Genomic DNA, 15,162 nt, shown 5'->3' with positions numbered 1-15,162 from the left:
GTTCGGATTCTACCCAGGGACTGTGTGTTGTACAACTGGTATAATGGGTTGCAACGAGATAACGCTGCGACTATCCCACCAATCGGGAGCGTAAACATTAAAATTGTGAATACTCTGTCCTACATCGGCATTCTCTGAGGAGTTGGCTGTGAATTCGACTCTTCTCCACCAATGAGTTGCAACAACAACCTGGGCATGTAAAAGGTCTAGCAAGGGGTTCGGAGCTCGCCTTTGTATACAGGTAGGTAGGTATGTAGGAGAGCTAAAGCGGATTCTGAATACATGTGTAACCAGACATAAGCTACCCACCGGGTAGACGCAGATGATACAAACGGCCAAAAAAACAAAGACCAGCCCTCAGTATGAAAGCGATATTAGGACCTAAACTGTTCCCGCCTTGTCACACTCGCCTCTCCGTCCGCCTTTCTTACAGTTAAAAAGCTGGGGTCATTCCACATCAGTTTGTGACGAGGAACATCGCAACGCTTTTCTGGCTTCACCATCTTCAACCGACTACGGCACCAATATAGATAAAACAATGAAGAAATTCACGAAACTCTTTTCAAACGACCCGCTTGACATTAGCGGCGATGAATCTTCGGGCCGCAAAACCCTTGAAAAAGCACTGCACCACCTGCTCGGGCACGGGCACAAAGAGTCCACAACGAGGCAAACGGAAGCACACAATACATCTGCTGCAGAAATGAACATCACTGGCATCCCGCCTACCCACCAGTTGGCACCCTCAGATGATGCAGCAGCGCTGACACAAGTCAAACGCGAGCATCTATGGGATGAAGCGTATGACAATCTGAGACTGGTTCATCCGGAGTTAGTTGGGCTATACGAGGAGATCTTGTCCCTGGAAATTGAGGCCATGGCCACTGAGCCTTCCATGGGGAGAATATCGAGAACGGAGCATATGAAGACTTCCATTTCCCAAAGTGATATAAAGGATAGATGGCATCAGATGTGTCACCTATTAAACTGGTGGCTTGATAACCGGAATCGAGGCTGGAGCAGTCGCCAAGGCAACCAGCTTCGAGATTTATTAAGAGACCATGTACGAAGGTCAACGGGCGGCAAGTCGCCTTGTGCGCTGGTTTGGGTATGCGTGTGTTACGCTTCGCGGGTAATATACGCAGTTCTAGCAAGTATAGATTAAGGTTGCTAATTCAACAATAGGTACTACTGCATCCCTCGTCGAAAACGGAAGCTGTCTGCACCGGGCTTTTGGATATTATCGCCAAGATGAATTGGTATAATTGTCTGCCGAGAATCATCGTCAGTGGCGATACTGGTGAACTCCTAGAAGGAGAGCAGGTTCTACGAGAGCGAGTTGTTGATTTGTACAGTGAGATTTTGTCGTATTTGATGAATGCTGCCTTGCCAGCTGGCTGTCAGTTCGACGCTTGGGATTCGAATTCGGCACGATTGAAAGTGGCAGAGGACCATCTTTCGACTTTTAGTGGGAGCTTGGTCGTTCAGCAACTTGACGAGTTTCTGAAGCTTGAGAGAGAAAAAGAAAATCGCCAACTCTCACCCAGAAACCAGGAAACAATGAGTTTAACAAGCGAGATCGGCCAGAAACTAGCCCGCCTAGGCAGAATCAGCGCAGAGTCAAGCGTAATCGAAGCGCGAAACGAAAACGGACTTTTAGCCCATGAGCTTTGTCAATGGATCTGCTCAACGGAACAATACAAGAGCGTTGTTAATTGGAACACGAAAGGCATCGAGAAGAACGACTCCGGACAGAACGATACAGGAAGTATCACGAGCCATGTCCTTCTGATCAGCGGTGGCCAGGGAGTCAATAAAACGGCTCTCATGGAGGCAATCGTCCGACGTCTCTCTAATGAGATAAACCTGGAAAAAACTGATGTGAGCAAAGGCGGCTCAAAAGCAATATACAAGGGTTTATCTTATTACTCATGTGGCCGTACTAGCCATGGAACGGACAGCTCTGCTAGTGTGTTGAGAAGCCTCATACATTCGCTACTTCAACAACAGCCAAAGTTGATCTCCCACTTGGACAATGCTCTAAGCCGGACGGAAAGAAACGGGTTTGACAGCCCTAAAGACTTCTTTGCGTTATCAGCAATATTTTTTAATATGCTGGATGACCAAGCTTTTGTTCGATCATATATAGTGATAGATGGCATCAACCAATGTTCATCTAGCCATGGAAGAGACAGTGGCGAAGATCTTGGCGACTTGATGCGGTTAATCGAGGCGACAGCAGATGTTCCGCATAAAATCAAGTGGCTTTTGTCCACAGATATGGATGCTCATGCCGAATTTGAGTTGATCCGAGAAGGACATTATCAATGCATCAATCTAGGGGGGACTACCTGGACACCTGGGCTCGCGGGAATCTTTCGCCGAAACCTCGTTTCCATAGTTGGCCAGCTGGCCAAACAAAGAAGATATCCAGAGCAGATCAAAGAAGAGTTTTTAAGACTTATCGGCATAAGATCACGAGGCAATGCTCTATGGATATTTGTTGCTTGCTCCCTTCTTCGAAAAGAAGAGAGCTGGTACGCGGTTGAAGCCCTCAAAGAGATGCCTGAGAGACTGGATGAGTTGTACGACTACGCGAGAGCCAATTTGAGAAAGCTTCCTCGTCAAGATCCCATATTCTGTGAATCAGTGCTTTCGACCGTGGCCATTGTGCACCGCCCCCTTCTGGTGTCGGAATTGGTACTACTTGCAGATCTACCGCCAGAAGTTGATCCATTGGCAATAATCGAAAAGTGCTCACTCCTAGAAGTACACTCAGGCATTGTCAAGTTCGTTGACCCAACAGCCCGACATAACACATGGGAAGAACTACATCAGGACTTGGCCAGATTTTCAGACGCGCATTCTATCATCACGCGGAGAGCCCTAAGATTTCTATCAGCACACTTCGAAACGGCCACTTTGAGGGTAACCGGAATCAACTCTGGTCAGGACCAGAACAAAGAGGAGAGTTTCGTCAACGCATATGGGACTACTCATTGGATAATGCATCTTCTCGATGTAAAAGACATTGCCAAAGATATAGAGACAACAAGCCTGGTGGTTTCCTTCATACAGAATCATTTCTTGCTCTGGTTAGACGGAATCATCTCCAATGGTCTTCAAGCCGATACCCTCATGTTCATGAAGAAACTTGAGAGTGTTCCACTTGTGAGTAACCCAAAGAGCACAAGTACAGTCAAGTCGCCAAAATGTTAAGGAATGACAGCTAACGGAGTGGCTTTAGGAACAAGCGAGAGAGGAGAAGAAAGAACCACTGAAGACACAGGATTTCAAACAACCACAAAGTGAGATTCCAGAGCAATTAGCAGAGAACGAACAAGGTCACATTCTTTCTTTGGTTCAAGGTTGCGTCCAGGCCATCCGTTCCCATATGTCTAGCGACAGCATTTTCAGCACAAATCCCAACAGTGTCATATTTTACCCAGAAGAGAGCGCTTTAAGACAAGACTGGGTGGCCAAGAACAAATCTTGGCTAATTATGCCGCCAAAAATGGCACAAAGCTGGGGCGATAGCTCCCTCACTTTAGCCGGGCAGAGTCGTATTCGAAGCATCGCATTCTCTCCAGATGGGAAGCTTTTAGTATCAGGATCTGATAGCGAGGCTATACGCGTGTGGGATGCTGAAACGGGAGAGGCACAGATAACTCTCAACCGCTCTGGAGATTGCGGATATTACGTTACCTTTTCTTCCAATGGCGAACTAGTCTGTGTTTCTGATAAAGGTATCATTTACCTATATCAACTAAAGACAGGACGCGGTTTCAAGACCTTGACCGTCTATGGACGTAAGGTAACGGCTATTCGGTTTTCACCAAACGGTGGACGGAACGAACGGCTGGTCTTAGGCACATTAACCGCACTTTTACTCGTGGATGTCTCCGATCTCGGTAAGCGGGAGTGTAAATGTACGCATAAGGTTCTCGAAGAAGGAGATCCTGTCTACGCTGTGGACTTTTCCCGGCAGGGAACGTGGATAGCCTCTGGAGGCAAAGGGGGAGACATCAAGATCTGGGATGCGCGACATGACAATGCAATACAGAGAACACTACAAGGCCATGAAGGAGATGTCAAATCCGTTACATTTTCGAGGGACGAAAAACGCCTTGTCTCAGGCTCTGACGATTTGACAGTCAAAATCTGGAGCGTGGAAACTGGAGCAAATCTCAAGTCTTTCGGCTGTGAGCATATCATCTGCGAAGTGACATTTTCGTCAGATGACTCTGTTATTGCAGCAGCATCCGGCAATCAGATCAAGGTCTGGGAGAGTGAGTCAGGAGCCCAGAGACATGTGATGATAGGACATGAAAAACCTGTGACTGCAGTTGCCTTCTCGTCGCAAGGGCGCCTTGCATCAGGATCTGACGACATGACTCTCCGGCTCTGGAGTCCAGAAGGCAGCGTGAGCAATGACAGAAGTACCCTAAGTGAGCTCGGCAACGAAAAGCCCATCAACTTTATAGCCATGTCTCCCGACGGTAAATATCTGGCATCAAGTTCCAGGGACAACATTCACCTCTGGGATGGAACGACTGGTATACCGATGATGACCCACGAGCTTATACAGGAGAAATTAATCTCTATATCGTTCTCCCCTGACGGGAAACGTTTAGTCTCGTCTTCGCGAGATGGAACCGTGGGGGTTTGGGATGTAGCCACTGGAACAAAATGTCGCACATTTAAAGCTCACACCCATTGGGTTAGATTTGTCACCATCTCCCCTGATGGAACCTCTATTGCCTCAGCATCCAATGACCATAATTTGATGGTCTGGAACTGCCAAGAAGTTGGAGAGGAGGGAGGTGCAGAGATTCTTCCGGGTCACAGCGGCAAGGTTATTACGGTCGCTTTCTCTCCAGATGGAAGGCTTCTTGCCTCAGGGGGGCTGGATTCAAAAATAATAATATGGGATCGCAAATCTCTAGAAAGAAAGGGCGAAATGACTGATCACTCAGATGGCGTCATAAATATCATTTTCTCGCAGGACTCTTCCCGAATTGTGTCGCGGTCAAAAGACTTCACCTTCTGTGTCTGGGATTCAAACACTGGGGCTCTCATCCAAGGTCCCATGAAGGCTCTCAACCCAAATCGTTACATTGGATTCGATCTTCGGATACCGGAATATTTCCTGACTGAGTATGAAGTCGACTTGTCGACCTTGAACCCTTCGCCCTTCCCCGTCCAAGAAGGCCAAAAAGTTGCACGGTATGGAGTAGGGCCACGTGGTGACTGGATTACATGGAATGGCAAGAATATCATCCCTATACCAAAGGCGTATAAACCTACGGCGTCGTGGGTGCAAGGCAACATCGTGGCTATCGGAACCCGGTTGGGCGAGATGTTGTTGTTTCGGTTTTCCACAGAGGTAGAACCGCCAAACTAAGGTGGATGCAAGTGAGGCTTCAGGTTTTTTGTGTAAGACCATTCAGTCTTACAATGTGTAGGTCAAGTAGCTTAGATTAGTAGGTACTGAGGCAGCATAGGTATGTAGTATTGATTGAATAAGAAGTGTATTCTCTCCTTAAACGACACTTCGCAGTGCTTCAGCGAAACAGCCTGGTCGTAATAAAATCCAGCTTACTCTTACCTACCATATTAGGGGAACATTACTTGCGGCAAGTATTGGACATTGCTGACTGCCGTCAATTATGAAAGAACAAATGGCCACAAAGCATCTCCCCTGCAAGACCTACCCTCACAGCCACCTCTACAAACCCTCCTCTCCAAACATCACACAAAACGCCACAAAAGAAACCAAAGCGAAACAAGAATCCTATCAGCAAGCGCCCACCGCCCATAGAATATTATTCCCACCATCACCTCGCCCCATCCCCATCAACCACCACACTTTCAGGATACAATGTCTATACGCGCACTACACGGCAGGCAGCTCTAGGACGAAGCCTACGAAGAGGTCCGACAAAGCGCCCCATCCATGGTCGAGAAGTACGAGGAAGTGCTGAACCAAAGCTTGGAGGGCATACAAGACGCCCCGAGAATAGCTACGTCTGAAGGAGCAGTCCTTGAGATTTCGAGACAGTGGGACGTGAGATTCGAGCAGATGGGGTATCTGTTGGACCAGTGGCTCGAACAAGCGAGATGCGTCCACATCGACGAAGGCCAGGCGGTTCTAAGGCATTATCTCGAAAACTCGTGGGAATTGTTGCAATATCCAGTGCCTTGGACATGTCTCTGCTGGGCTGTAGAGGTAATACATGCTCCCTCACTCAGCACCAAAAAAAAAATTCCAAATCCGTTATGAACAAAAAGCACCACTTCGCTGACTCCTGAGAAAAAATAACACGCAGAGCCTCGTAATACACCCACTATCAGACCCCAAATTCCGCAAACTCCTCGTGATCACAATCACCAAAATGGGCTACTACATCCGTCTCTCCCGAATCGTCCCCGATGGGCCCCCAGCCCACAGGGAACATCTTCGCCAGCTCCTCCGCATGCTGTACAAGACGGTCCTGCAGTTCAGCATGCTCCTCGTCGCTTATCCGAATTCTGATTACCTTCTTGAAACTCGCAACGCGGAAATAATCAGAGCCGAATTTGCCAACAGCGAGAGAGATCTCGTGACGTTCGAATCAAGCTGGCTCTATCCAAGGCTCGAGAGTGCTCTGGGAGCCGTCCCGGAGCCCAACGATCACGACACCGATACTTCGTACGATTACATGATGTCCAGTGAGCCTGATTCCGAGACTCTGGATCACCCGACCAGTTCAGATTATGCTCCTACTCCTAGTCGTAGTCAATCTACTAGCCCCGGGCTCCGGTACTGCATTCACAGATCAGCCATTGAAAGCAGACGTGCCGGCACCGTATCAGTGTGATTGAAGCAAGGGCAGGATGGAACATCTCCGAGGCGGTATAAATCTAGGCATGTGAGATAATGCCAGTTGGGGGGTTTCACAGGCGGGAGTTGCCAATCTGATGTCGTATACGATGCATGGTTTTCATCAATCTGGCCTCAATCTTCGGCTATAGCGACTACAATTCTCTCAAACACTTTGTTAGTATAACAGCGAATAAACTGCACTCTTTTTCACTGATAAATTGACGTGTTTGTGTCAAGTAAGTCGCAGTGAGATCAGCGTCATCTACTCGACCCCTTACAGCAGCCCTCACGGCCCATGTCAGTCTACAAACACTTGCACGAATCTCAAACCACTTCTAACACTCAACCGAGGCAGTGGCAACATGGAATTTATTGCATAGCTTCGCAAATCTCAGACTAGCAGCCGTTTAAACCCACTTGTATTTTGCTTCCATCAAGTACAGAGCTCCCTTTTTTTGCCACCATCCGCGGGGGTATCTAAGCACATAATACTACGCAACATCTCTCTGCCGCGGTAAATTCCTTCATTATCTCAAATCATGACGTGGGCAATGCACAAACAAATAAACACAACGAGCCTCTTACTCGTAGTCGTCGCTCATGAACCCCAATATGGACGAGCCGGGGTGGGATTCGCCGCAGCACGGACAGATCCTATCTTCGTCACTATCCCAGACCGAATCTTCAATCTCATATCCGTTAGTTCGAGAGAATTGGATCCACATGCGCTTGTCGGATTCGCGGGTGACGGGGACCTTCTTCCAGATGACTCTCTTCTCGTCGCGAGTTGATGGGGGGTGGCCTTCCTCGGAGGGAGCGGCGGGCAGTGTGCCTATCTTGTGATAACCCTCAAACGAATGCAGATGGAATTGTTCGTTCTCATCGTCGTCTTCCCCACTCAGCCCAAGGCTTTCTTCCTCCATTTCCTCCTTGAGGTCCTTGTATGCCCTAATCACTCGAGCACACCAGTTATCTCCCGAGAGGCTCTGCAGACCTCTGGGGTGGGCAATAAAGGCGGCAGATGCATCCAGATAGAGGCCTTCGTCCTTCACCAGACCGCTGAGCTCGGCAGAGGCCTTCATACCAACATCGTCAAATGGCATTCCGGTCACTTGCAGTTCATTCAAGGTACATCCCAACTCGTGAGATGCCACTTCGTGAAGCTCGGATCCGGAAAATGGCAGCAGAGAATCTGAAAAATTGACCAAGTCAAGCCGCAGAGAAGACAGGGATGGGAGCAGTCTTGGTCTTGGGTTTTTCTTGTCCTTGTAAGTCGGGTCAAACGGCGCACGAAGAGCCAAGAGGAAATCGATGACCTGATTCCAGGTGTAGCAGCGAAAGCCACCGCGGACAAGAGGCGACTCTTTTGGGCGCATGTGGATCTTGAGAGGCTGATCCTTCTTCAAGTCTGGGTGATAGTACTTTTCGAGCTTGTGCCTGCGACGCTGGTCATCGTAATAACGGGCAATGACTCGCATATTGATATGCAGAATCTTGTGCCGATAGTGGAAACTGAGCTCGCTAAAGTTTCGCAGAGCCTGTGGGGTGGTGAAGATGAAGTGATTAGACTCCCAAAGGAACCGAGTGCCTTCGGCATGCATTGCTTTGCAGGTGGCCAGGAAGTGGATGGCAATCTGGTTACCTCTCTTCTTCTCTTCATCCGTAAGATTTTCAGCCGTGACAGTGCTGAGGGGGTCAATGATTGGATATTTGCTCTTCATGGCAAACTTGAGAATCCGCAAGAGGACTTCGGTAGGCAAGAATGGCGAAGTTGATTCACTAGGACCAGCAGCGGCGATGGAAGATCGGGTCTTGCGCCGTGTGGGATCGTTTTGATTCAGATGAGTCTGCGCCAGTGGCGACCAAGAGATTCCGTTTTCACGAAGGATTCGCTTGAGTCTCATATTCTCCTCGACGAGAATCTGGTTGGTCCGGCGGAGAGGATTATTATAGGCAATCCATGCCTGGTCCTCTTTATCGCGGCATTCCCACGGAAACACAAGCTGCGGAGGAGCATGAGTATCTAATCTGCAAAGGGAAAAAAGTCCAATGTAACGGGGAATCGTATCCTTACCTGTCCAGTCATCTTGCTGTGAATTCGCTTGCTGCAATGGAAATGATAAAATGACGATGAATGGACAAAGGCGTCTAATGGAAGATAACGCAGTGCTGAAACAATTTCCTCAAATCAAATCTCAACAACAGAAAAAGCACCTGACACTCAAGTTGACTGTAATACGCGGCTGCTGATACGCCGGAACGGGAATAGCCCACTGGATGGGTTTGATAACTGACAAACGACACACGATGAAACGACGACAAAATGAAGAAAGAAAAGTTTGCGAGGTGTGAAGTTGATGTGGAAGTCGGAGGGAAAGACGAGGGAAGAAATGGCACACAAAGCAACCAGCCTTGTGCGACTCAATGCCAGCTTGACTTTCCCCCTCGGTTCGGCACAGTGAATAAAAGGGATGCCGGCTCCCGCAGCTGCTGGACAGTTGGCAGGCAGTAAACAGGATACGATTGACCGTGATTCACCGATGAGAGAGATGGTTCGCGGGTTGGGCAAGCTGGCAGCAACCAGGGCACTTTGGGAGCAGCTGGTCGGCTATTGGGGAGAAATAAAATGGCCAGATTGAGGATGATTCGGCAAATACGCCGAATGGGTAAAAGTCCCAAGTAGACAAGGATGACGAATGGGAAGATGACAAAGAAGACTGAGGACGAGGAGGACAAGGAGGATTAAAGGAAAAGAAAAGAAAAGGACAAATTCACTTGGCTGGCAATCTGGCCGCACAATCCGAGAGGCCGAGGGAAGGAGAAAAAAAGGTTGGGAACTGGGCCCAACTTCAAGGCAAGAAGGCGAGAAGAGAGCGATAGAGCGATAGAGCGGAAGGACCTGACTCGACGGGCTCCTGCCTCGAGATAAGTGGCCGCCACTTCCCCAGTGTTCGGAATTGGCAGCAGGACTTTATCCGCGGTGGCAGTTATTGCAGGAACAGCAAGTCGTGCCTTCCGGAATCGCTGGTGGGAATAAACGGCGGGAGAATGGCGCGGGGAATAGAAGAAGGAACGGCGTCAATTACGGCATCCGCGGCGGGCTTTGGCTCTTGCCGAAGGTGAAGAGGACGCGATATCAGGTGACGGACGGTTCGCCGTCAGCACGGCAGAATCTTGGTGTGTATTACTGAGTACCAGGTAATAAGGTAGAATTGCTATGGCCGAAGGGTGTGTGGTGGTCCCTGTGAGATTGCTTCAACTGAATGTACACCTCATGTAATCAGGTCGTCGAGGGGACATGGCCTAATACTTACTCAATGGACCCTGGGCTGGGCATGGCGATTTCCACAGGTCCGTCGGAGACTAGGCAAGCATCGACTAACCTCAGTAAGTAATTGTCGCTATCGTGGAGACGGCTATCTATCGTGGGTATTAAGGTATCTGCCTCTGCACCATACCTATGATGATTGATTCGCCTGTCATCGCTCCAATTCCAGCTGCCAATGTCTCAAATCCCGATTTCACTCTGTACGGACAAAGTACACGATTGGTTTCTGTACCTGAATCCCAAACAAACAGGGATGCCGAAGCGAAAAGGATTACTTTATCAAGGGTGGTTCGATCCGGATAATGGGAAACCCAGGCTCCAGACCCCAGGCTCCAGGGTAGGCAACGCCAACCTCGGGACGCCATCGAACGATAAAAGATGCCGTTGTTGTTTGGCTTCAACTCAGTTTCCAATGGTAAACTAAAGCGTCATCAGATGACTTGGCTTGGACTTGTTTAAATTGCTACGCTGCTTAAACGTGTACAGTGTTGTGGCCAAACACCACCTTCCTGACGTCATGATTCAGCACATCTCTCCCGACCATCGCCCCTTGCTTTCGATTTTACGTACCTATGATGGATGTGGTGTATCATAGACCTGTGCCTTGGTATAAGATCTCCGGGAACCATAAGTTAGGTATATAAGGTATGTCCATGTAAGTCGAAAGTCTATATACACTTAAGCAATCCAACTATTACACTCTCATCTCCCATAGGTAATATATACCATTTCAACAAACATTATTTCCACAACATGTCTACCGCAAGCGCAACTCTCGGCGACAAGCCTGCCGACCCTTACACCAAGGTCAACAAAGATGAAGCCGACCTACAAACCAAGGTGACGGATCTCGTTGATTTCACCACCACCTGTAAATTCGGCATGATGACCACGATCGAGGCGTCGTCGCAGAACAACCTAGTCTCTCGCTGCATGGCCCTGGCTGCAACGGTAAGTGGAGGCACACCCCCTTCCGTCACATGCTTAAAGACAAACTAATCTCTATATATAGGAATCCGGGGGCATCGATCTCCTCTTCCACACGAATACCGAATCCGGAAAAACTCACGACTTGTCCAATGACCCCCACGTCAACGTGTCTTTCATCAATAGCTCTGGCGAGTGGGCGTCCGTCTCGGGCAAAGCAAGCCTGGTGACGGATCGCGAGCTGGTCAAGGAGACGTACAGCAGCGGACTGAAGGCGTGGCTGGGCGACCTTGGCGACGGAGTCCATGATGGGTCGGAGAATGATCCTCGCATTGGCATTATTCGCGTCAAGACGACCACCGTGACATACTCGCTGCAGACCGGCAACTTCATCAGCCGCGCTGCTGAGGTGGCTCAAGGGGTGATCACAGGGAAGCCCGCTCATGTGAATAAGCTGCGGGAGATTTCGGCCGAGGAAGTTAGTAACTGGCGTGCCTCGAATGTCTGATTACCTGAAAAAGTGTGAAAACTGGAAAAACAGAGGGAAAGGAATCATATGTACTCAAGGTTATTTCATGAATTAACGTCATATCTTATAATTATACCTCTATCGTGACTTTCACTGCTTTCCGTACTCTTCCTGCCATATCCTGTTCCACTTCTCCTTGTCCACAGCGAATTCACGAACGAAATCGCGCTCAAGCTCGTGAGCTCTCCTTCCCAGCAGGACAAGGCTGTGCAGAGGCGGTCCCAGCTCCTCATCTGCAGAGCACAGCTCCTCGAGTGTTCCTGCGACGAATTTCTCCGTCTTGCCTCCAACTCTAGCAGCACCAATGGCCAGACTGTCCTTGGTGTAAACGCCTTCCTTGCGTTCCTCTTCGATCTCGAGCATCTGCTGCGCGCACTGTCCAACGGTCATGTATCGAGGAGGCTCGTAAATTAGTCGGCCTCGGGCCATGTTCTCCAAGCTCTGCTCCTTGACTTTGATGTCGACAAGAACCAATGTATGTAGACCAATCTCCCGGTTCTCCTTTATCCTGTCGTAGAATGAAGAGGGCTTCCAGTTATCGGTGAAAAAGACCATGGAGACGGTCTGTCCGAAGTTGTACAGCTGAAGGCCGCAGGCTCCAATGCCGGACATGATGGAAGCGTTCGGTACGGTTCGCACAGGGATAGATAGTTCGCGAGCTCGGATAACGAGGTCAGTGTGTGTAGTAGCTCTGGGTATATACTGTCAGTCAAATGCCAGGGACATGGCCGAAGTGTAACCAACCCAAAGGGATCTCCAACAACGCAAAAGGCAACATCCTCGGTTTGGGCATCTCTCAGGATCTCGTCGCTGTTTGACTCGACCATCTCACGGTCGGCAATGATTATCGGTCGTCCATAGTAGTTTTCCTACTTTGAGAGTCAGCGTTAGCTGTTTTCCCCCATCAAAACATGTTTTGTATGTATACCAGAATGGACTGGTCCACGAGCAGAATGCTTGTGTAAGCCTCAAGGTAGACACGCGAGGCCTTCTTGACCACCTCGAGGCCCTTGACGGTGATGTCCGTCTCATCAGAGAGACCCAAGCCAACAAGGTACAGCATATTGGCTCGATTGACACATGCAGATTGTTTGTATGAATTGGAAAAAAGTCCTTCTCGGAGCTGCCCCGCGGTGGGGTTGACAATTTCTTATCTTAGCGCCGGTTGACCCTTGTCTGCCGCTTATGCCAAAGGCTTCGGCGGTTTCTGGTGTCGCGTCTAAATCTGCCCGTTCCTAAGCCGCTTTCTTTTTCCTTACACCTATTTCCAACGACGCAATTCAACTAGCCGACATGTCTGATTCAAAGAGCAAAAGCGCCTACGGAGTGGCAGCGGGGGATACTGATTTCCGAAAGAATTGGGATCTCGACGAATATGCAGCGAAAGCCAAGGAACGCGAGGCCAAGGAGAGGGAGGAGGGCAAGGCGCGTTACGAGGCCAAGCTCGCCGGCAAGAAGTACCACAAGCCCTTGACGGGTAATGAGACGTATACGTCGGCGCGGAGAAATATCATCGACGTGAGCGCACAGGTTGGAAAGACACAGCTGGTGCCTGCGGGAACGGGTGTTGGAAAACGAGGCAAAGGCGCCGGTTTCTACTGTGAGGCCTGTGATCTTACCTTCAAGGACAACCTACAATGGGTCGAGGTATGTATATGCATCTTGTGGTGAAATATGGCTGTGATACGGGACTAATAAAGCACGTGTAGCACTTGAATACGACACAGCATCTGCTCAACACGGGCCAGACGACCGAAGTCAAGCGAGCTACTGTCGAGGAAGTGCACGAGCGAATCGAGTTCTATATTCGCCGGAAAGAGGACCTCGAGAAGGAAAAAGCCACAAGTCTTCACGAGAGACTGCAGCTAAGAGAAGAAGAGATGCAAAAAGAGGCGGAGGAGAAGAGGAAGAAGCGTAAGGAGGAAACAGAGAAGAAGCGCCAGGAGAAGGAGCAGGCGGCCAAGGTCAAGACGGAGTACGGTGAAGATGTGCGGATTGAAGGAGAGCATGACGAGGACGATATGATGGCACAGATGGGATTTACCGGGTTTGGCTCGTCGAAGAAATGATTTGTGGTGGAAGTGAGGGAGTGATTGGATGATTTAATGATACCCAGACTGGAGGAGATTTGAAGACAGGACTCAACGGAGCAGGGACGAAGCAGCATATGGACGCAATGTAAGGGAACATTGAATGAGCGGTATATATATCTGTACATATTCAAGCATACTAAATAATGATATAAAGATCCAAGTATGAAAGCAATCTGCACATTAGTAGCAAATCTCCAAATCCCCGGTGGCCATCCAGGTTCAATTGCTGGGGGTCGTGTGCCACTCAGCTGGTGCCGGAATAGCGGACCTCGAGCCCCGCAGCCCCCCAAAGCTTCCAGCGCTGCTGCCAAACCCCATCCATGATAGCCCAGGCCAGGCCATTTCGTCCGTATCAAGCGCTTAACGCCGTCTCTCCCTCCTCTTACACATTGGGCATTCCCACGATACTGCAGCTTCCCTCGTCTCAGCCCACTCACGATAGGGCATCACCTAAATACCTATTCAATCCGAATTCATTCGAGCATCGGCCACCTCCTCGTTACAGCCATGGCTTCAGCTGGTGCCGCCGCCGCCTCGCTGCTGAGGCGGCAGCTCAAGGAAATGCAGACGGGCAAGGACCTTCCAGGCATCTCATGCGGCCTCGTTAACGACAACAACATGTTTGAGTGGGAAGTCATGCTCATGATCAACGACGACTGCAAATACTACGGCGGTGCGTTTCTTTTCTTCTTATTCCTGTTCTTTTTTTACTCCCTTAGGCGCCTTTGTAAACCGCGGTTCGGAAAAGCTGATTTGTAAACTGCTACTGTCTAGGAGGCAACTTTCGTGCTCGACTCGCCTTTCCCGAAAACTACCCTCACATGCCGCCCTCGCTCACGTTCCAAGACCCGATCCCTTTCCACCCCAACATTTACGAGAATGGGAAGCTGTGCATTTCCATCTTGCATCCTCCCGAGGAGGACCAGTACGGCTACGAGTCTGCGTCTGAGCGGTGGAGTCCCGTGCAGACGCCCGAGACGATCCTGCTCAGCATAATTAGCTTGTTCTACAGCCCGAACGAGGAGAGCCCTGCGAACGTCGAGGCGGCGAGGATGCTGCGTGAGGAGAAGGAGGGCAAGCACAAGGACTATCGGAGACGGTGTCGGAAGTGCGTGAGGGAGAGTCTGGGCGAGGACTAGAGGTGCAGAGGGGGTAATACGGGAGGGCCAAGGTGCATGTGTGCAATGGCGTGGTGGGTTTCTATTCCTCTTTTATTAATATTAAAAGTGTGGATGGCGTTTATCAAGGACTGGGGTGTCCTGATTGTTTGCATTGTTTGGCGTCTTGGAGATGCCGGCATCCTTTTGGAGCCTGGGCAGGAGCTTCACTCATTGATGGCGAGATAGCATCAGCATGACAAGATGAAATTTTGTCAATAGTGGCAGCAAAATACAGCTACATCAAGCCCATATCGGAACTG

At 49.6% G+C, this 15,162-nt stretch overlaps 7 protein-coding genes across 7 annotated transcripts; 5 read left to right on the top strand and 2 right to left on the bottom strand.

The window, feature by feature from the left end:
- Nucleotides 1-538: 538 nt before the first annotated feature.
- T069G_01246 (WD domain, g-beta repeat domain-containing protein) lies at nucleotides 539-5,404 on the top strand (the record flags this gene model as incomplete). Its single annotated transcript, XM_056168456.1, has 5 exons — nucleotides 539-1,132; nucleotides 1,186-3,171; nucleotides 3,248-4,556; nucleotides 4,635-4,720; nucleotides 4,856-5,404. The coding sequence occupies 5 exons, from the start codon at nucleotides 539-541 to the stop codon at nucleotides 5,402-5,404; spliced, it is 4,524 nt and encodes a 1,507-aa protein (XP_056033772.1).
- A 991-nt stretch (nucleotides 5,405-6,395) lies between these two features.
- On the top strand, nucleotides 6,396-6,860 carry T069G_01245 (uncharacterized protein; the record flags this gene model as incomplete). The annotated part of the gene is made up of 1 exon (XM_056168455.1): nucleotides 6,396-6,860. The coding sequence occupies one exon, from the start codon at nucleotides 6,396-6,398 to the stop codon at nucleotides 6,858-6,860; it is 465 nt and encodes a 154-aa protein (XP_056033771.1).
- Nucleotides 6,861-7,446: 586 nt separating this feature from the next.
- T069G_01244 (uncharacterized protein) lies at nucleotides 7,447-8,769 on the bottom strand (the record flags this gene model as incomplete). Its single annotated transcript, XM_056168454.1, has 1 exon — nucleotides 7,447-8,769. One exon carries the CDS (start codon nucleotides 8,767-8,769, stop codon nucleotides 7,447-7,449), a length of 1,323 nt encoding a protein of 440 aa, XP_056033770.1.
- Nucleotides 8,770-10,946: 2,177 nt separating this feature from the next.
- T069G_01243 (pyridoxamine 5'-phosphate oxidase like domain-containing protein) lies at nucleotides 10,947-11,628 on the top strand (the record flags this gene model as incomplete). Its single annotated transcript, XM_056168453.1, has 2 exons — nucleotides 10,947-11,144; nucleotides 11,206-11,628. 2 exons carry the CDS (start codon nucleotides 10,947-10,949, stop codon nucleotides 11,626-11,628), a joined length of 621 nt encoding a protein of 206 aa, XP_056033769.1.
- Nucleotides 11,629-11,739: 111 nt separating this feature from the next.
- T069G_01242 (tetrapyrrole (Corrin/Porphyrin) methylases domain-containing protein) lies at nucleotides 11,740-12,712 on the bottom strand (the record flags this gene model as incomplete). The annotated part of the gene is made up of 3 exons (XM_056168452.1): nucleotides 11,740-12,340; nucleotides 12,394-12,518; nucleotides 12,578-12,712. The coding sequence occupies 3 exons, from the start codon at nucleotides 12,710-12,712 to the stop codon at nucleotides 11,740-11,742; spliced, it is 861 nt and encodes a 286-aa protein (XP_056033768.1).
- Nucleotides 12,713-12,942: 230 nt separating this feature from the next.
- T069G_01241 (zinc-finger double-stranded RNA-binding domain-containing protein) lies at nucleotides 12,943-13,718 on the top strand (the record flags this gene model as incomplete). The annotated part of the gene is made up of 2 exons (XM_056168451.1): nucleotides 12,943-13,296; nucleotides 13,359-13,718. The coding sequence occupies 2 exons, from the start codon at nucleotides 12,943-12,945 to the stop codon at nucleotides 13,716-13,718; spliced, it is 714 nt and encodes a 237-aa protein (XP_056033767.1).
- Nucleotides 13,719-14,249: 531 nt separating this feature from the next.
- On the top strand, nucleotides 14,250-14,881 carry T069G_01240 (ubiquitin-conjugating enzyme domain-containing protein; the record flags this gene model as incomplete). Its single annotated transcript, XM_056168450.1, has 2 exons — nucleotides 14,250-14,415; nucleotides 14,517-14,881. 2 exons carry the CDS (start codon nucleotides 14,250-14,252, stop codon nucleotides 14,879-14,881), a joined length of 531 nt encoding a protein of 176 aa, XP_056033766.1.
- Nucleotides 14,882-15,162: the final 281 nt, after the last annotated feature.

Source organism: Trichoderma breve, chromosome 1, assembly GCF_028502605.1.
Source record: "Trichoderma breve strain T069 chromosome 1, whole genome shotgun sequence".
NCBI lineage: Eukaryota > Fungi > Ascomycota > Sordariomycetes > Hypocreales > Hypocreaceae > Trichoderma > Trichoderma breve.
The sequence above is the reverse complement of the archived record's forward strand: the minus strand, read 5'-3'. Positions and strand labels throughout refer to the sequence as shown.